The sequence below is a fragment of the Venturia canescens genome, chromosome 1, assembly GCF_019457755.1.
Source record: "Venturia canescens isolate UGA chromosome 1, ASM1945775v1, whole genome shotgun sequence".
In the NCBI taxonomy this organism is placed as follows: domain Eukaryota; kingdom Metazoa; phylum Arthropoda; class Insecta; order Hymenoptera; family Ichneumonidae; genus Venturia; species Venturia canescens.
In genome coordinates this window covers 1,302,262-1,322,758 of record NC_057421.1, presented here as the reverse complement: position 1 = coordinate 1,322,758, position 20,497 = coordinate 1,302,262, and the positions used below count along the sequence as shown (strand labels likewise).

Here is a 20,497-nt window from a genome sequence, read left to right as displayed (position 1 = left end):
TTTGTAACAAACGTAGAATTTTCGATGCACATTCGAGAGCTTTTTCGAAGCACAACGCAATTTCAATGACGAACAACGAATTTCATTGTGTCAATTATTTCGACGGTTGTTTGTACGAGAAACGAACGATTTTTATATCTTCGAACAAGAAACTTCCCGAAATTGAGAAAACTCGCGATTTCCCAATGGAAATTCACAAAAATCTTTTCACTCCGATAAAAAAAATGTTTAAATTAAAAAAAAAAACAATAAAGAAGCTTCACAAAAATTGCATATTAAGCAAAGTGAATTAACCAAGTTTTTAATATCTTTTGACGCGCGTTAACGTGCTGGATACCGAGGCGAAAAGGGAGGGCGCTACGTTCGCGATGGCTCGAAACAAGTAAATGCCGCGTGGAAATAAGTTGCGACGAGAGCAAAAGCCGTTGACATAATCGTGGAGAGAGAAAAACGTAGTAACGTAAAAATTTGGTGCATCGAGTCTCTTGAGGAGGAAGAGTGAGGGAAAAGAAAAAAATAGTTTGAAAAAAGGGCTCTGCGAAAGTGAAAAAAGTCTGGGTTGATTTTATTTTTTGCTGTGATCGCGTCTCGTTCCTCATTTTCTTCATCCTCTATCTCGACATCTCATCCTCTCGGCGTAAATGAAAATTGTCGTCTTGTCCCGGGAGCACTAAAGCAGCACAAGAGAGGTCATTGAGAGCGGTCCACGGGGCCAGAAGCGGGCGGAGGCTGGCCAGGGAATCGAGAGGGGAAAGCCCTTTGTCCCTTTAGCCCCCGCCGCTTTCCACTGTCAACTGTAAACTGTACGTTATAAAGTTGGTATTAAAAAAACACGTCAGAGAGCTATGGAGAGATAAGAGGAAGCGGAGGAAGCGAGCGGGGACCGGGAGAGCGGGGTCGTCGAAAGACGAATGGACACCGGAGGCTTTCAAACATTTTTCCCTCGGCGCCCGCCGCCCCCGCCAAAAAGAGGAACAAAACTGTAGCTTCCCTTGTAACCCGCACCCAGACTCGAGCATGAAAGAAAAAAAGGAGCGCTGTAGAGGCTCGCTGTACGCGCAGCGAGACCAGAAACCCTCTTCTCGTCTTATTTGCTTGTGCTCTCCTTTAGCTTCTCCACTTTTTCCTATCCCACATTTTGCATCTTTCACCCTTTAGACTCGAGACGCACGAGTGTAGCGAGGCTTCGCGCGCCATTCTCCGGACTTACCTCGACGCGCTAGAGCAACCGTACTTTTTCAAATCTCTTTTTTTATTTCATACACGCTCATTTCATACTTTTCTCCTCAAAATGACTGTTTTTATAATTGCGTTACAGTGCTCTGTCCGCAGAGTGAATCGGCGAGTGGAAAAATGATATTTTGTCGTTGAACTCGATTCTAAACTCGGTATCGGCCTAATTAATCTTCTCTTTACGCTGATCAAGTCCAACGAGACGAAAACACGCTTTTCCAAACAACTTTTGTTCCCTTTTCGTCCGAAAACACGATCGTATTACGGTAGAAAAAATCAATAGAATTATAAACGAATGAAGAAAACCTCGGTCGCGGACTCGCCATCGACTCGATTCCCTCGAATCTCAAAAGACTTTTTAAAACCGTGACTCTGAAAATGGATGCGAGTTCGCACGACGGAGCCGTTCCGTTCCGATTGAGAGAGGGGGAACGAACCTCGACGAAACGTTACTCGAAAATCGTTTGAACAGATTTCAAATAAAATTCGCTTCTGCTCGGGAGTAATTTTCGATGGATTTTCACTGAAATTTGATCACTTCGAGGGCGAGCTGGAGGCTTTCCTCGCGCTGCGTTCGCGGACGCGGATAAAATTCTAATGTTTTTCCAATCGCTCTTCGTAAACTGAAGAATTTCGAACGACTTCGAGTCACGAAAATCCAATAAAATAAAGATAAAAATTCATCATTTTTTGTCTTTCAGCATGAGGAACTTTCCTCGGATCAGCATGTTGATAACTCGATTCGTTTCGTTGCAGGGATCGAAGGGAGAGAAAAACGGGCAACCTTAAGATCGACATAAACGGTATGTGAGGCGAATAAATGAGACAACGAAAAGTCTACATTTCTCATCTAGCAGAAAAAAAAACAATAAAAAAAAAACTAAAAGAAAAGAAAAAAGGAAGTTACGTGGATCAACGTCGAAGCGACGAGGTAAATAAAACAAAACGGCGAGAGCTAAATTTCGACGCGGTTTAGGATAATTACGAGAGAAGACAACGGTGCCGTGGGAATTAAGGAGGTGAGCGGCCAGATCCAGAGATAACTGAAGAAAATATCTCGTCTCTTCGAGGAGTCACTAATTATAGCGGCGTCAACGTGTTAACGAAAAATCTAGACAAATTTTGGAGTAACGGGGACAATAGGCGTGAGGATGAGAGACAAAAAGCAAGCAAATAATCTCGTTGTTTAAATAGAAAAATTGTTTTCGTCTATTCGGCGGTGCGTTTTCACAGGATAAATAAAGAGCGACGTCGGGGTCCAAATTCGGTGGAAAATGGAGGCCGGAAGGGGAGGGACAAGACGAGGCAAACGTGAATAAGCGTTGGCTTTAAAGTATTTTTAAAAGAAATTGTTAAGCGGTGATCAATCGCCATTACTGTCATTCGACGAAGTAATTGTTCCATTCGATCAGTAGAACCGTCACGATTTTCCATTTATTTTCGTCTCCACATTCGAGTGTCGACAACAGTCCGAGCGAGCGAAAAGAGAGCGAACAAAAATCAGGATGAACTCAAGAATTAGTAACTTTAAACCAACCAGATTTGGGCGATTCATTAGTTCGTCGTTCACGACGCGGCGCTCGCAGTATCAGCTTCGATAGTTTTCACGCTCACGATATATTTCGGGGTCCAAATGATTTTCGGTTCGTATATTAAAAGTTGAAAATGTTAAATTGCCACTGTCGAACGCCGCCGCGAGCACGGGCGTAAACAACACTGCGAAAGCGCACTCGCTTCGTCCTTAGTCGTCGCGAGGCGACATTTTTCATTCATTAGCTAAATCTGGTTTTAAGCGCGTTTTATCCAATCTTTAAAAATTCAAAGCAAGACAAGAAAAAACGCGAAGAAAGCACCGACGCAAAGAAACGACTTGTTGAATTAACAAAAGAACAAAATTTATAATAATCGTAAATTCAAAGTGCGCTAATAAGTGGAAGAAAATAAGAAGAAACGAACGCTCCTCGCTGCGCATCTTCTCGTTGTGTAAATAAGGATTAAAACAAAAGAAAAACATGAAACAAAGTAAAAGACAGAATAACGACGGACTTACAAGATTTTAGTCTCAAACGAGCCCGAGGGAGTGTCATACGATTAATTAAATCTGATAAATATATATATATAGCCGTAACGCGATGAAAAAAAAACGGAAACTGAGAAAAAGAGAAAAAAAAACGAGAAAAAAAAATGTCAAGCTTAATACCAAAGGTGCCCTAAGAAACGTGTATTTATGTTTTTATCATCGGCATCGCGGCAGTCGCGAGCTTATAATACCTTGTTAACACTAAAAATAATAAAAGCATGAAAGGCTTTTTTTCTCTCTCGTTTTAAGTAACGAAAAAAGATGAAACGAAAGAAAGAATATGAGTGCGTATGAACGAGATAAAGAGAGGAATAAAAAAAAAGAGAGAAACACACGAAAGTATCGTGCTTGAGGGGCGCGAGAGTAAGAATGTTTCGATACCCCAATCGATAAGTATAATATTTAAGGGTTTACGAATGCGAACATATCATAGGGTTAGGACGACGAGGGGACAGCGAAAGAAATTATTTAGGGAAGGAAAAATTTGAGTAACGAATATTTAGGGGTTGACTATTTGGGGAATAAATGTATTTAGCGAATGAATAATCGATGGGGCAGAAGATGAGCAAGCGTCACTGGTTAATGACGAGCGTTTTTTACAGAGCCCGAAAGTATTGAGGGGACGAAAGAGTGATACGAGAGGGTCAAGATGCAGGCTGCGATATGAGGCGAGGCAAACTAACGGATGGACAAGTCTCAGAAGAAAGGAACTCTTTTTGTCGGGCTTTAAAAACTTTCGGCTTTGAGAGAGCTCTTGGCCAACCGCGCTCGAAGCGTGCCATCCGAGGGCGGACATATTCTGTCAATGACAAAAGACTTGATGAAAATAATGAGAGAAAAAGAAAAAGAAGAAAAATTAAAACGTAAAAAGAAACAAAAAGGAATAGGACGGCCAAAGTCTCGGCACATTATTTGCCCAAGTGCCTTCCTTGTTGGTCGATTCCACTGCTAACTCCACTTTGCACCCTGTTCTAATCGCACACACGCTTCTCCTTCTTCTTCTTCTATCGAAGCATTCAATATTTTCACATAATTTGAAGAAAAAACTCATCCAATCTCACACCCGAAAACATCTGTTTTGGTATTCGTTTTTCAAACTTTGCCCAAAATAAGAAATACCGAGTCGATTCGTCCGAACGAACATGCCAACCAGCCCCAGCAGTTCGCTACTTCGGAAATTCACTTTTCACGTTTGTACTCTTCCAAACATTCCGTGCCACTGTCCACAAGCTTTTTGGAATAAAATGGCGCTCAAACATTCCTCTGTCGCGGTACCGTCCTCCCAATCCTCAGCTTTTGCTTCCTCCTCCCTTCCTTCTTCTTAAGGTAGATGGGTGACGGTCATCCACCTTTTTTCATATCTTTCCAACATTTCAAAAGAGAAAACTCACTTTAACGTAATAATTTTATTATTTTAGAAATATTATCGGTAGAGAACCAACAGTTTTATAAGATTTTATTATTTAAAAAAACGTTTGAAGAGCTCATTTTAACTGGCGCGGTGCAACAGCTGCCGCGCTGCTGTTCATCTCACGCTTTAATTTTTGTTTACTCATTTTGTAGATCACGAAGCGAGTTTACTGTCCAAAGTAAACTGTGCAGTGGAGGAAAATGAATAGATTAACGATAAAAAAGTTAACCGGGATAAAAATGGTCGTTTTGTAACAGACATTTGCAGTGTAATCTGAATGATTTCTCGTCAGATATTTCTTCATATAGTTGAGCCACGATTTTCAACGGTAAGCTTCAAAAATTGTGTGTATTCTTGAATACCCACGAAATACAAGGATCCATTTTGTTTTTGATAAATCTTGGAAATTATAACCAATGAAAAAATTCAATAACTTTTCATGTGTCAGAAAAAAGTCGATATTCAATAATTAAGGTATTCCATTCGCATGAGCGTATTTATTGGTGGCAAATTGGGGCACTCGAAATTTCGACTGATTCCGAACCTCTGAGAAGTCGTGGTTACATAGGAAAAGCTTCTGCTTCTGCCATTTTTCCAACTTCTATCGTCAATGTCTCTCTTAAACATTCGGTGGCCCTTTAGTTTTATCGTTGCTGTGGTTTCCTTAAATTTTCTTCTATCTGTGAGACAGTTCGTATCAGGAATTAAGAATTATTTACTATATGAATTATTGAATAGAAATTGGCAATGATGGAATCTTCGTAAGCTGCAGTATAAATTTTACGACTTTTCAAGTTTTAATTCTTCATTAAATGTTCGATAATTGAAATTTCGCCAATCTATTCGCATGCACTTTTACTTTACCGTTATTTAAAATGAGTTATTCGTAGAATATTCGGGTTCGCGAAAGCAATACCTTAATTTGTCGCTAAACTACATGGTAACTAGCGTCCAAATTTTTCAAGTGTATCCAGTACTAATTCATTTTTGCGTACCAAAAATATCGCGTAATCTTGGACAGCGAATGTTCACCCATCTACCTTAAATGCGTTGCCGAATGCGACTGTGCACCACGGTTGAGGGAGCAAAAAGGCCAACCAACGTTTTTGGCGCTCACAAACGTCGAATTAAAATGGCCGAATCGTGGGCGAGTAAAATACATATCAGGCACGCTTAAGAGTCTTAGCTTATTCTATCATATCGACTAATATTTATTGTAACTTAACACTATTTAACGAATTATCTCATAGGAGGAAAGTAAAAGGTGAAAAAAAAGCTGCGAAGGAAAGAGCCGACCAATGAAATTCGTTCGCCGGAGTGTGGCGCACCGTAGAAACCGTTTTTACTGCACTCCTTAAAGAAATATTTAAACTCTGAAGAAACCGTAAGAATTTGATGATCTTTGTAGAACGGAACGAAAGACGCGGGAGAGGCTTTCAGCTCGTTTGGATAAACAGCAAAACTGCGTGATCTTTTGTTACTGAGAGAAAGCCACTCGCTGCTCCGAGGATTGTAGAATCGTCTCAGAACGGGTCGGAAAGTTCTCGGTGTCGAAATCCTTGATTATCTCCGGGCTGAGACCTGCGCGGTTAACTTCATTTCCGACATTAATTTCAACGCTTTGGAGCTCTCGTTCCACTGGAAACTCCCTCAACGTCAACTACCCACTAAATCGCAGAGCTTTTCTTAGCCTTTTTCTTCTCTACCGATAGCTTTTGCTCTTCCGCGTACAATCAACGGGTCGAATTAACAGTCAGGCATGTCGAGCGAATTTTGCAGTAGCGAAGAATTCGGTTTGAAAATTCGCACGAAGATCGCCTCGGTTGCTCAGCTCGAGTCAATTGTTACCAACGCGAGTGAGAAACGGGACAAAAAGCTTGCTGAAAATGATTTTAAGGTAGTTCGTGCACGAAACGATTTTCTTGAGAAAGTCTTGAAATTTACACAGAGTTTAAGTGGGCATCGACTGACGCGCATGTCAAATTTTAAAGGACTCGTTTCATTGTTTATTTAAATAAACGTCTTTATTAAATATGAAAAAAAATACACAGGAGTATAGGGACTGTGCTTAAAAAATCGTTTATCTTTCTATATAACGAATGAACGCTTCTTACAAAATTTATGAAAAATCGCACACAATAACAATAAAGTATATTACGAAAGTCTGGGAAAAACAGTCGAGACGATTGTCTTACTAGTAATGAAGACATATTACCTTAAAGATTGAACGAAATTGGTTAAACGTGCAATCGTAACTTCACATTTGCTTGTTTGGGCATATTGTTTCTTCTTGGCTTAGCCCATTGCCGTCAAAAAGACAGAAGTCTTTTTATTATCACTTTTTTCTTGATCCATTTCTTTTTGACATAAAAAAAGAACAGTATTTTAGCGAGGGACGAATGGAATTGGGGTTCGGTCAGTGTTGGATCCCCGTTTATAATTAACGGCTTGTAATTTCATTCGCCAAAAAATAAGTTGAAAAAACGTATTTACAATTTGGAATAAATGACTCCGACGTTGATTTAGAGTGATAATATCTTTAATTATTCGGAGACCCATAAAATACGATATTTCGGGCATGATCTACCTTAACGGAGTTGAATTGAGGGAAGAGTATCGACACCCGTAGCCGTGGGACTGGGGCGTCCTGGGAGGAATGAGAATGTAAAATAACGATGAGAATATACGACGAAGATGAAAGTATTTAGAAATATATGCACGGAGTCAAGTGTCTTTGAATAAATTTGTGCTTTTAACCGATGAAAGTATCTCAACTTCATTATTTCATTCATCATTAAAGAGGAAAAGTAATGAATAAAAAGTCGACTGTTTGACACAACAGTACTTGCGGGGCCTTGTAAACTCTTTTCGTGCCAGTTCCAAAACTTTACAATCGCCACGAATTAATCACGATTTAATGCCAATTTGAATTCGAACGAAACGTCAAGACTTGTGGTCCATCGACCGCTATTACGAAGCGTCGATGACCCGATGCGTTTCAACCGTGGAACAGCCTCGTTCCTTCGCACTGCCCATGGGATCGAGGCACAGTTACTCTTTTCTAGTAGTGCATCACGCTCCCTCGAAAGTCTCGCTCCCGATAAGAAAGGAAGAATCGCGAAGAAAGACCGAGAAATCGTCGTAGCATGAGAGAAAAATCCCGACGACGTACAATCCTCGTAAGAAAATACCTCGAGAGAGAGAGAGAGAGAGAGAGAGGAAGATGAAGAAGAAGGAGAAAAAGTCGAGCGGTGCGAGAATTCCTGGTGCGAGAGGTCCAATTTCACGCAACGATGGACCTCACGGTCTGGTTTGTTGCTCACAATTCTCTATTTTTTATTTCCTCCTTAGTTCACCCGTAGCCTTCTATTTTGCCCCCAACCTCGTTCACCACGCTCGCGATACCGCGTCGAGATTCTTCCCCATTTTTCCTCGCTCTCGTTTACAAATCACATTTCGTTTTTCACAAAATGTCCTCACCACGAAAGCACCGAACGCACTGTCCCGCGTTGACAGCTGTTTTTTCATTCACCAAACCGGAGAAGTTAGGGATCGAGGAATAAAACGGACGATTATTATATATTCGATCGACGGAAGTTACGCAAGGCCGACGAAAATTCAATAAAAACAAAGCATTCACTAAAATAGAGAGTCCAAAACGAAGTTGATTATTACGCGAAGATAACGATCGTTTTCTATCTTTAAAATTAAGAGACAGAGAATCATGAGGAATGTGAGAAACAGAGAGGCTGAAAGTTGTTGTGAATTTCGTGCGTACACGTTAAATTAATGCGAACAAACTAAAATCTACATAAATCACGACGTATTGAATCATTCTTTTTGTTATTACCATTTGTTTTTATCTCTCGAAATAATAACCAATTGCGATGTTTTAGATATAAATAAGGCTACGTTTTAACTGTATCTTACTTACTAAGAACATTCAGGGTGGGGAAGGAATAAACAAATGCGATTAAACACACCGTAAATCGTAAGAAACACGTTAACACGAGAACGAAATCGATTTATCGATGACGAATAAAAATAGGTTGGATTTAAAGTGCTTTACAAGTGAAACTAATTCATATCAGTAGATAGTAAACGCTCTATACATGCATATATATATATATATGTATATATGTACGTATATATATACATTATACATACGATAAAATATCACAATTATTAAGATTATTATTAATAATATTACGGTTCATTATTACTACTATAATTATATTCGAATAACGTATTAGAGTGGTATTTCGTGTAAGTTTTATTAGAATAACTATGTATACACCGTAGAGAGAGAGAGAGAGAGAGAGAGAGAGAGAGAGAGAGAGAGAGAGAGAGAGAGAGAGAGAGAGACGAAATGCTGGAGAAGACATGAAAGTAATATGAATTCTAGACGAGTGAAAATTTCGTCAAATTAATGAGATAGAAAAGTTGAAAAATACAAAAAGCAAATGAATGAAATGACACTCGAGATAAAAAATCCACGTCAATCAGATATTTTGTACCGCAATTAGCTTAATTAGACGTTGGGAGTAAAAGAAAAGAGGAATGGATAAAAAGTGAAGTGAGAAATTGGTTTGGTGGTGTCGGGTAAAAGGGAAAGGACGATCGTCGTTGAGGTTCTGAGGAACGAAAGTCGACGGCGCAGTAATGACCGTTCGGTTTTATAAAATGTTTGTCGGAGGGGGCTGGCTGTCACGTGATGATAAATCGAACGTCATTCGAAATGAAATCTCGTTAGCGTTGTCACCAAAGATTTATAAATATTCAAATGTTTATCCAAAGACTAAGCCAACTAAATAGGACGCGAGAAGGAAAAAAAGCTCCTTCAAGGGAGAGAGGAAATACCTTAACTTCGATCGATCACGTCGATGCAACGCTACAAAATTTCACCAATTGGAAATAGAACGGAAACAAAACTCATTCGATCCACTCGTCCGAACGATTGTCTCCTTGGAAATATTGTACTTACATCGCGATTAAGACAGACGACACGGAATTTAACGATGAGAAGATAGTGAGAGCGAGACATAATAATTTTAGCTAAGCGGGATCAAAGACAAAAGAGAAATATGCCGAGGCTGTACTTTAATTTCATTTTTAATCGTGATAGGAAGTGTGTCAAGTATTTTATACTTTATATGCTTAAAGAAAAAGACATTTTTCAACACTCGATTATTGTTTTTCATCGTATTTTAAATAACATCTCGTGTTTAATGTTTCAATACTTTCGCCTTTTCTCGTCCATTTCTCCAAATGTATCGAGTGCCCCTGAAACCTTTGATTCGTGGCGTACGACGATGGCACGTGCTTTCCGTCAGCTGTCAAGTCTCGAGAGCCAAACGACTCGCAAAACTGCTTTTGTGTCGTTCGAATTTGTCATCCTGCAAGTCTCTTGAAAATTTTCTATTTTGGGACTCGCGCAAACTCTCAATTTTTATTGCACGGACTTGGCAGCTGGCAGCTTTAGCAGCTGTCATTTGACGTGAGTCATTCGACGCAGGCTCATTGGCAGTTGTCATTTGTATCATATTTCATGTGTCGTCTTTCCCATACGTTTAAACTTCGAGCGTGCGGTCAAGGCATTGTTCATTAACTAAACCATATTTATTATAAGTGGATCAGTGACGTCCGCATAGAATATGCTATACATATGAGTGAACGAGACCGCGTCCGAGCCGCTTGTCATACAAACGAGTCAAAAACGATAAAATAGCAATCCTGAGGAAAAAATATCGCCTGTATGAACATTAAAATTGAAGGGAAAAGAGAAAATAAAGAAGCAAACAAAACGTCACGTCGAGGGGGGTCCTGCTTTAGAAAGTAAAAAATATCGATCCTTTTCGAAAATGTTTTTAGGATAGACGGAAATAACTCAGCATAGCGAACTTTTCGGCACAGTTTCAAGGATATTTAAGAGTACAAAAACATTTTTTTCACGTCAGGAATACTCATTTTGTACATGGTTTATTCGTGGACCGTAATTACCGTCTGCAACGAAAATTCCAATTTTTTTCCCCATTTTCATCAATTTTCCTTATATTTCTTACGTTTTAAAAATAATTACAGATTTGTATTTTTTTAAATGTAATGTTTTTTCCAATTTTTGTGTGGAAATTATTTACAGTTGGTTTCATAATTATTTTCATGCAATTTTTTTTCACACTTTTCGTCATATGATCAGGAAACAAGGGACCATCAATGTACTTGTCCCAACCTTTTTTTTCCCTAGGGGATTTTCCTTACACCTGAACCTATAAAAACCCGAAAAAGTTGGGAAATTCTAGATTTTTAGTGAGTTTAAAAAAAAACGCTTCAACGTGCTGTAAATGTAGAATTTCGCGATTTGTTTGGATTTTTATAAGTTCGTGTGAAAGGAAAATACATGAAGATGGAAAAAAATTTTGGAATTTTCGTCGCGGACGGTAATTACGGTCCATGAATAAACCACGTACAAATGAATGTTTCTGAGGTGAAAAAAATGTTTTTGGACTCTTGAAATATCCTCGAAACTATGCCGAAAAGTTCGCTATGCTCAGTTATTTCCGTCTATCCTAAAAACATTGCGGAAAACAACCGATTTTTTCGACTCCCCTAAAGCAGGACGACAAAAATAAAGGAGAAAAATTCCTATACACATTTTTTTTCATTTAACTATTACAAATTGATTTACGACAAAGAAACGTATTTGAGAGCTCGAATAATCGGAGCAGCGCTTTTCACATTGATTTTTCGACGGCAGTGTTTTTTAAATCTTCTTTACACAAACGAGCCTCCGGATGCTCGAGGGAAAAGTATTTTTCAAAAGCATCGTCGACGTCGAGAGCTCGCGACACATATCAGGGCACGAAGGGGCGCGGGTCCGTGCTTAACTACGATTTTAAATTGTATTTTAGAAAAATTTCGCGTCGAGATCGGCTCGTGTGTTCTCGCGCCGCGTTTCACCGGCCGGGACGACAAATGCGAACGAGATCGGGCCACGATTATATAACGAAACCGGAAATGCCGATTTTTCCGCGTTAAATTCGAGCGCGGAAAGTAAAAGATTCGAGTCAATTGGAGTTGGCACTCGTTTTAGGTTACGACAAGGCGATCGAGAAGCGAAATTAACGAATAAATGACAATTTACGTTTGCAAAGAGCGCGAGCGCGCTCGACAACGGCGCATCGCAAAATACCGAGAGAATACAAACGCCGCGGACGCGGACGGCTATCGACAAAGTTGAACGCGCACCAAGTGCGCGGCATTCGCGAGTGAGGAAAGTAAATGAAATAATAGTATGAAAGTTAAAAACGTTTTAATTACGTAAATAAACATTTAAGCGACAAGATAAATAAGTCATTTAATAATAAATAATAACATTAATAATAAACGATGATAAATGACGAATAAGAAAAAGAAAAGAACAAAAAAACATAGTGCAGCTTTCTGTGTGAGATTATTGTGATATTTAAAAAAAAATAACTTTGCAGTAGTCACGAGACATCTGTGAGTGGTCTTGGGCAACAGTCCGCGAAATTAGTGCGCGCGGAGGCTAAATTAAGGTAACTCCTGTACTGCGTGCTAGTCAAATGAGTGATTAATTTTCAAAACGCTTTTAAACCAAGTTTAACGTACCGATTAAATGTATTCTTAGTGGATTTGTATTACGGCATATCTCATTGAGATGTAAAAATATTAAAAACGCTAGTTTTGCAAAAGCATCAACTGATAAATGCAAATTTTCACGCTGACACATTTTCACTGGTATTTTTCAAAGAATTATCTGCGTTTTTTCATCGATTTTATTGCAACAAGTCTCATTTTATTCGTCAACTGGTCCTCTATGAATCCACCACGTAGTTGCAGTTTTTTTAACTTGATCGTTTCACTGTTGCAGCTAATTGTTCATTAAGTGAAAAAACTTTTTCATCAATAATTTCTCTCAGGAATGAGTTTAGAGGAAAATCTACGTGGTGAATTCGTAGAGGATCAGTTGAGGAACAAAATGAGACTTGGTGCAATAAAATCGGTTAAAAAATACAAATGATTCTTTGAAAAATACTTGTGAAAATGTGTCATCATGGAAATTTGTATCCGTCAGTTGACAGTTTTGCAAAACTATCATTTTTAATATTTTTTCACGTTAATAAGAAATGCTTGAATACATGTGGGGTCTGAAAAATGGGAAAGGCGAAAAAAATCACGAGACAAAAGATTATGATAGAGAAAAGAGGAATTGAAACGTTTATTTGAAAATATTGAAATACGGTTGAGCGCGAATAAAAATCGTTGCTCTTCATACGACTGCCCGGTGGCTACTACTCCTCTCGTTATCCCCACTCTCGTCAGAGAGCTCATCGCCGTCTTTACGGGCCCTGGGCCCCCGTCCCACATACATGTCTACTAACAATAAGTTTAATCGGTACGTTGAACTTGGTTTAAAAGCGTTTTGAAAATTTAGCACTCGTTTGACTAGCATGCAGTACAGGAGTTACCTTAAAGGCAAACAAAAATAGAAAGAGTACGAGCGAACTAAGTTCGAGTCGAGTCTGCGACGGTAAGCCCAAGTCCACGAATGCGATGGATCGAAAGAGCGATTAATAAATTCATTAAATTAGACGTTGAATAAAATAGTGTGTTTTCATAAATTAAGCGAGTGAAAATACTGCAGTAGTGGCGAGGCTCGAGTGACTTTTTTCCTCAGAGCTCCGAGAGTAACAAAATAAGATCGGCGTGTTCGGGTACACCGGCGCGGACGCCATCCGTATCGACGAATGTCAATCGTCGGAGCGCGCGGTTCGCCGTGCGGCGAATACGCCGTGGCTAAGATAGCGCACTAAGTGGCACGCGTACAGTTCATAGAATCACGAGGTATCGACAATCTTTGGCCTCGTCAAATACTGCCGGATGCGCCAGGCATTTCGAAAATCGAGGAATATTACGAAGATTAAAGAAAAATTGAAGAGATTCGATCGAGTCAAAAATATTCCGAGACTGGCAATATATTGATGCGGGTTTACGTGCGTCGTCGTTGGAGAGCGAAAGATCGTTCTGTACTTATCGTAAAATCGTTTAATCTGCGAAGGTATGAAGAAGGAAGGAAATAAAAGAACGAATTGAAAGCACAAAGCGAGTACAAAAGGGTGGAATTTTCTTCGCTTTTTCTTTCTCTTCGTATTACTTTTCCTAGGATAAATGAATATAATTTAAAAATATAGTCGAATATGGGCGAAAGAAATCCTCGATGCTCGAGATGCCATTGTCAAATCTGGATTAAATCCGTCCATAAACGTGTCTCATTTCGTACACGAACGAGACACCGCACAACCGTGTGCATATTAATCATTGGGACTACAAAAACATATCATCATTATGTAATTATAAATAATAATAATAATAACAATATGATATTTTAGAGGGAGAGCTAAGTGAGATGAGAAATGCGTGAAGGGGTGCGTGTAGGATTTCAATAGGAAAGAAAAGTTATGATTATGTACGAAGTCGATTTTAAAAATTTTAACAACAGCAACAAACAGCAACAAACAACTGCAGAAGCAACAACAACGGTAACAACAACGGTAACAACAACGTACGAAACATGGAGATAAAAATTAAGCAATAAGATTTTATTTATATGCCCGTGGTAAGTCAACAGTTAAGAATAAATTAAATATTCAATTTAATAAAAGAGTGGAGAAGTATGCAAATAATACTGAATTTTAAACAAAATTATGATTATGAGAAAGAAATAAATAATTAAATAAATAAATCAATAAATTGTAACGAGATTTAGAAACGATGAGAAAAATGAGGAAAAAAAAAACAAAACAATTAACAAAAACATATTGAAAAACAAAATACAAACGGCAACAACGTGCATATCATTCGTGTGTTTGGGCAGCAAGGGATAGCTTATTTGTATATATATATTTATATATATATATGTATATATACAATACACACAGGTATATATATAAATATATATATATATATATATAAATCTATAATCTTTACTTCGTCATTGTGAGGGCGTTAATGTTAAACTTAATTATTATTATTATTATTATTATTATTATTGAATATTATTACGATTATTATTATTATTATTAGAATTGTGAGAGAAATAAAAACGAAAAAGACGGCAACAACAACAAATTATTTAAAAAAATATATATGAATATATATATATACATATGAAAAATGAAAAAAAAAAAACAAAAAACAAAAAACCAAAAAAAAAACAAACAAAAGAACAACAAAAAAAACAAACGAAAGAACGTAACGAGACCGACATTTCTTCAGGTTCTAAGCGAGATTTGGAAATAATAAAAAAAAAAATAATAAAATAATAAAAAAAAAAAGATAAAAAAAAATATTGAAGAAAATACGATGTCTCAGTGGCGTTTGATTTTTTATTTTTTGTGATCCTCATCCCGAATCCACTTACTCGTGAAATGATTCGGTTTTCATGAGGTCCGGCAACGTTTTTTTGAAATAATCTTCTTTCGAGGAATAACGAAATGGAAGTTTGTGTGGGAATGGTATGGGAAGGGCTGGCCAGAAATCGATATCGTTGCGGCGTTGTCGGTAGCAAATTAACCTCTTGATTTTTTGGAGTGGAAACTTTATTTTGAATTATTTTGTTTTATGGGATTTTGAATTTTTTATTTTTTTTTTTTTTTTTTGGTTTCATTTCGGACGAAGCTCGTGATTACGGATTCGCATTTATCGAGGGGCTCATGCCGAAATGGAAATTTTTAGCATTTTACTATCGAACGGCTTCGTGACTGATTTTCATTTACTTACCAATGACACGGCTCAACGCGAATACTGCTATCGGTGAAACTCATGAAATATGTAACGCACTGAACTCATCGTTGGGCTTATGGACTGATCCTTTCGCAAATTCGTATTTCAATTATGGATTCACAACAAATGGACCGAAGTTTCATCCAACATCTTTCATTTTTATGAGAAACGTTATTTTATTCAAAATTACACGATACTATTACAAATTATTATTAGCTGATATCGTTGTACAAATCCAAAGTCAACAAACCGGTTGAAAAAAAAATGGAAAATTAAAAAAAAAAATTATTGAGAGTTTTTACAATTTATCCGAAATTATGCCAGTGTTCTAAAAACTTGGGCTTAAATAGTTCAACCTTTTCGTGGCATTCGTACTGTGGAATCTTTCAACGAAAACATGTGAAAAGTCGAGTCACTCCATTGAGCGAACGTTCGCGAATGTGCGGCGTCCTGAGTGCATGAATTTTCATCATTCATTGAAATAAACCATTTTTAATGAGTGCGCAAACGTCTCAGTACTTATTCACGATAATGAAGAGTGATGCACCAACGTATTATTGGAAGAACTGTCCAACTGTCAGACCCTTTACCATCGCCCATTCTATTCATAAACGAGCAAAATCGATTTCTGCAATGTCTATGGTGCTGCGGAGATTAAAAACACTCGGAGAGGCACAAACCTTATAAAAAAATTTTCGATTCAGAATAAACCTCTAAAAGAATCAGAAAAATCAGCAGAAAATTCATTTTTTTTTATTGTTCTGAGAGAATCACTTACTCGCTTCGAACAGTTTCGATCTTTTTGTATCGCCATTTCACGGTTTACCTACTGTCACTAAACCACGCTGGTTCTAAACGAAAAAATCAAAAATTAAGGAGGAACATCAGCTTCACGTAAAGTGAGGTTATGTAAATACGAATTTCATTGTTTTTATCTAAATTATCTAGGCTATGTAAACCCTGTTTGCTTTATTTATACGGGATTAACCCATCATTTTTGGGTGGATTTTATGTGATATTTAACCCTCTCGGACCGTATGTTGTTTCTACGCAACACGCGCTTCCAGACCCAATAAAACTGTATCGGTCAGTAAGGTCGGGGTTCTAACTGCCTATTTCCATCAAGCAAGATTAAATTGCACCATAGATACTCCTAAACCAAGAGATAAACTGCTTTAACCCATCGAAATATCAATATGAAGCCAGCGTTTCATGTTGAGTTGGCGTTGTGTAAAAACGTGCTTTAGTTATCGCAAAAGAAAAGTGAGTACACATTTATTTTTCGTACTCCAAACGTTATTTCCTTTCAAAGGGAAGATAATGATGTATTTAAGGTATTAGGTGCTAGATTCATTCGTAAATTTTCCTGATGTTGCTCCCCAAGGACCTGGTGCTGCGCGCAGCGAACATTCAAAAATTCATATTTCCCAACAAAAAAACTGAAATGTCACAATGAGTTCGGAAACTAGAAAGTATTTTGAGATAAAATTATGAAGGGAATCATTTACCGTCAACGCGAAATAGGTCTCGGTCTGAGAGGGATAAGAAAATGGCAGAATTACCTCAAATTTTGCACAGATGATCTTCAGAGTTCAAACTGCGGAATAGTACTTTTATTCTAAACTATCACCATTTTTTATTTGTTTTTGAGTATGAAAAGATGGGATCTGTGGAGTTATTTCCTATGCGTAGGTGTTAAATATTCCAAGTTTGGAAATGATTTACTAAAAAATGGCTGAATGAAATGGATTAAAAATTGGAGAGGCTACAGAAAATATATCCAAAAATGTATTCTAAAAGTTTCATTAAGCTATCGCCACTTTTCTCAAGCTGATGTTCCTGCTTAGAGAAAAAAGATTTTTCTTTAAATGATTGAACAAGTTGAAAATCACGAGACAAAATATCTTCAGACACTTTATTCGAAGCGATTGTTTTTATAAATACAAAAAAGAATAGTGACTCGTCCATATCTTAATCTTGCGAGCTAATGAGAGATGATTCTCAAGAGAATACAATCTTCGATTACAGTCTTCTGGGCTGCAAGGATTTACGAGTAGTAAGAGCCTTACGTCAGAAATCTCGTTGCACTTCATTATGAAGTAATACCTGAGTAAAAATGGGCGAAGGGGAGTGGCTGATACAAAAATATTTTAGGATTCGTTCGGACCTGCTTTACAATAACCCAATCACTCGAAGGTTCATATTTTTTATTGTTCGTTTTCTAAATACTCGGAAAGTTAATCGTTCCCTTCTGTCACTTCGTCCTGGGACAAGGCTGCAAAGCGTAGTCCCTAAATCCCCGATGCACTCGTCGCAAATGGTTCATGAGTCGAATTTTCGTTTCTTCGAGAAGCGAAAGCATGGATTGGCGACACGGTGGTCGCGTGAGAATCTCGTTGTATTTCTCCAACAGGCTCATATCTATTTCCGGTATGCCATCGAGATTCTCAGCCGTTAGCATCGCGTCGTTCACATCTTCGATCAAAGAATCCAACGTTGGATTTTTCTCGGAATTACTGAAAGAAGAAAAGCGAAATGTGCGATTAGGAGCATTTGGGGAAGAAGCTCGAAGCTATTTTGAGAAAATTTTGACTGACATGACATGCACGGTGTTAAACTTTTCTTATTTCTTCTCCATCAAAGTCACGAAATTGGAGAGCAAAATTTAGCCTTTTTGGGGTTCGAGCTCCAGCAATTTGAAGCTTGTGTGGATTGACGGCCGCTTTCATATTAACGGCTCAAACGTCAATCGTGGAAAATTATATTTTCACGAGAGGTTAGAATCCCTCGGAGACGAATGATGATTTCAATTCTCACCTGTAATTCTGCTCCTTTTCGATGAATTCGGAACATTTTTCGTAAAATTTCAAACACTCGAGATCGTCGTGACGACGCTCTTGTTTGAGGTATTCTTTAAAGATTTTTCGACCCCGAGGATGAGTCAGAGTTTTGTGTATGTTATCGGTTACGTGATCGAGCTCCTCCGCCGTGAGACCGGAAGTACATTTGCCGATGCAGCCAACGAGCTTTCCTGGTATCGATGTTTTCATTTTTACGGTTGCCTAGAACACACACACGCCAACGAATCATCGCATGCCAACAACCCGTGAGAATTTCATTTTACGTTGTTTTTTATTCTTCTCTAATCTCCCCCGTTCTTCCCAACCGTTTACACTGTGCTAAAATGGCGTCATTCCGTTCAGTTCTTTATCTTTCGGTCACAAGAATCGTGCCGAAGAAACTTCGAGTGTCATTATTCAGAGCTCGAGCAAAAAAGTATCGAGCACGATGTTGAAAGATCGAATTCAATAGTTTTACGAAAATTTATAAAATATCCAAAGTGACAGGGACTTTAAATAGGAAAAAACTTGCTTTTTATTTTACCGCGATAAATGGCGTTTACTCAAAATTATCGAAAAGTCAACGCATTTTCTTGAATCTCTCTGTAATTTCGAGAAATCCGATAGGTTTGCTTACAAAAATCTTCACTCTGCTACTACGCTCGGTAAATTCCGTCCATCTTTTCAGACGCGTCCGAAAAAAATCGAATTCATCTGACCGAGATGTGTGATGAAAAAAAAATGTATCCGCGAATGAGAGAACAAACGTTCATTTTGGTGTGAATTTTTGAAGGTTCAATCGCAGTGTTGAATGTTCCTTTTTCTCCAGGACATTCGTGAACGATGAAATTTTTATGACAGTTCAAAAGGAACGGGAACGACAAAAAACTGAAATACGGACGCGAAATCAAGAAGCCAAAAGGCAAATTTCACTTAAATCACTTCGTCTTGTCTCAGAAATATTAAGTCGACCGTACAGTACTAAATTTCTTTGTTACGAAATACGCAATTTTTGTTTTGATCAACACAGTTTGTTTGTTCCCTCAGTTCTTTCCATTCGTCACTACCACGATGCCCCCTAGCGCCGGCTTTGTTTTGGACTCCGCTGTCGTTGGGACGACCTCTACAAACACTCGCATTCGATCCTTCAACATGCCCCGAAAAATGTAATTTCTTTCTCATCAGTAACATCAATACAAAACCGTAGGAAAAATAAAGACCGAGCATGTACGAATGATTAGACAATAGCCAAACATCTGCGGAGCAATTGTCTCGTCAATAGTTCGTTACACAACAATCATCTCGACGTTACGAAACAAAAAGAACCACAAATGTGTACTTATCTCTTGGCAAGATCAAGTCGACGAATATATATATCGAATGAAGGCACGAAATGTTATTTTCTATTCTTACTTACAGTTGACATCGACACGCTTGAAAGTATTGGCAAAACGCAAAATACACATGTCACGTGGGCGTTTTTCCCTCCATTATTAAGCATTATGAAGTTATCGACAAATTCATAAAAGGAATGAATTCCACAGATTTATTTACCTATTTCAGTGGACCGAGAACATGATTTTGATAATCCCGATACGCCAAAGAGGGTTGAACGCTGATGAAAGATGTTGGTGGGTCGCAAAGTATTTTATTGATCGGTTTTCCGTGAGCCGTAACAGAGGGATAGTACCGAACTCGCTCACCTGGTGTGTTCTCACACGCGCACGTCGCGTCACGTATTTTTCTTTCGAACGCGCATACAGAAGAATTCTACTTTGGAGAGTTTCGACACGCAAAATACGACGCTTCGTCGTACACGGAGCACTATCGCGAGGACGAATATGTTCCCGAAGAAAATAATAAGACGGTGTATATTGTACGTGAAACGACTGAAGCGTGCTTCCTAAGGGAGCAGCTTGCTTCGACTGGCACGACTCGCATCGTATATGAGTATAAATAGAGCCGAAGATACACAACGTTGGGGAACGCCGGCGCTCCTTGGCCATCGTTTAAAAATATACACTTCGCAGTTTTTCAAACTTTTTTTCTCGAACAAATCTTTCTTTGGATCCGCATTGATGATCATTACTTCTGATTATTGACGCGAGCTTGGGTGCGAATGTTTGTGTA

General features: G+C 38.4%; 2 protein-coding genes across 9 annotated transcripts in view; one reads left to right on the top strand and one right to left on the bottom strand.

Annotated features, from left to right (window-relative positions):
* Positions 1 to 9,909, top strand: part of LOC122407903 (protein couch potato) — an 80,553-nt gene extending 70,644 nt beyond the window's left edge. For 3 of the 7 annotated variants that reach the window (XM_043414400.1, XM_043414384.1, XM_043414409.1), the window contains one exon: positions 1,990 to 9,909. In XM_043414400.1, the coding sequence (XP_043270335.1) occupies positions 1,990 to 2,022 (33 nt within the window). In that variant the 3' untranslated portion in view covers positions 2,023 to 9,909. The remainder of the gene's footprint in view (positions 1 to 1,989) is intronic. The other 4 variants (XR_006260317.1, XM_043414422.1, XR_006260311.1 and 1 more) reach the window with 3 other exon arrangements.
* A 7,519-nt stretch (positions 9,910 to 17,428) lies between these two features.
* LOC122409849 (uncharacterized) lies at positions 17,429 to 20,313 on the bottom strand. Of its 2 annotated transcripts, none has more exons than XM_043417722.1 (3): positions 19,922 to 20,313; positions 18,345 to 18,589; positions 17,429 to 18,043 (listed from the first exon to the last, which is right to left on the bottom strand). In XM_043417722.1, exons 2-3 carry the CDS (start codon positions 18,575 to 18,577, stop codon positions 17,782 to 17,784), a joined length of 495 nt encoding a protein of 164 aa, XP_043273657.1. In that variant the 5' UTR covers positions 18,578 to 18,589; positions 19,922 to 20,313; the 3' UTR covers positions 17,429 to 17,781. The 2 variants fall into 2 exon arrangements, with proteins under 2 accessions (XP_043273657.1, XP_043273666.1); XM_043417731.1 differs by lacking the exon at positions 19,922 to 20,313 and adding an exon at positions 19,005 to 19,712.
* Between the last annotated feature and the right edge of the window lie 184 nt (positions 20,314 to 20,497).

Bases quoted from the DNA above. Each gene is read 5' to 3' on its own strand.
- LOC122409849 (XM_043417722.1), bottom strand. From the start codon at position 18,577: ATGAAAACATCGATACCAGGAAAGCTCGTTGGCTGCATCGGCAAATGT. The intron at 18,044-18,344 runs GTGAGAATTGAA...TTCTTCTTTCAG, and splicing joins GAAAAGGAGCAGAATTACAG to TAATTCCGAGAAAAATCCAA.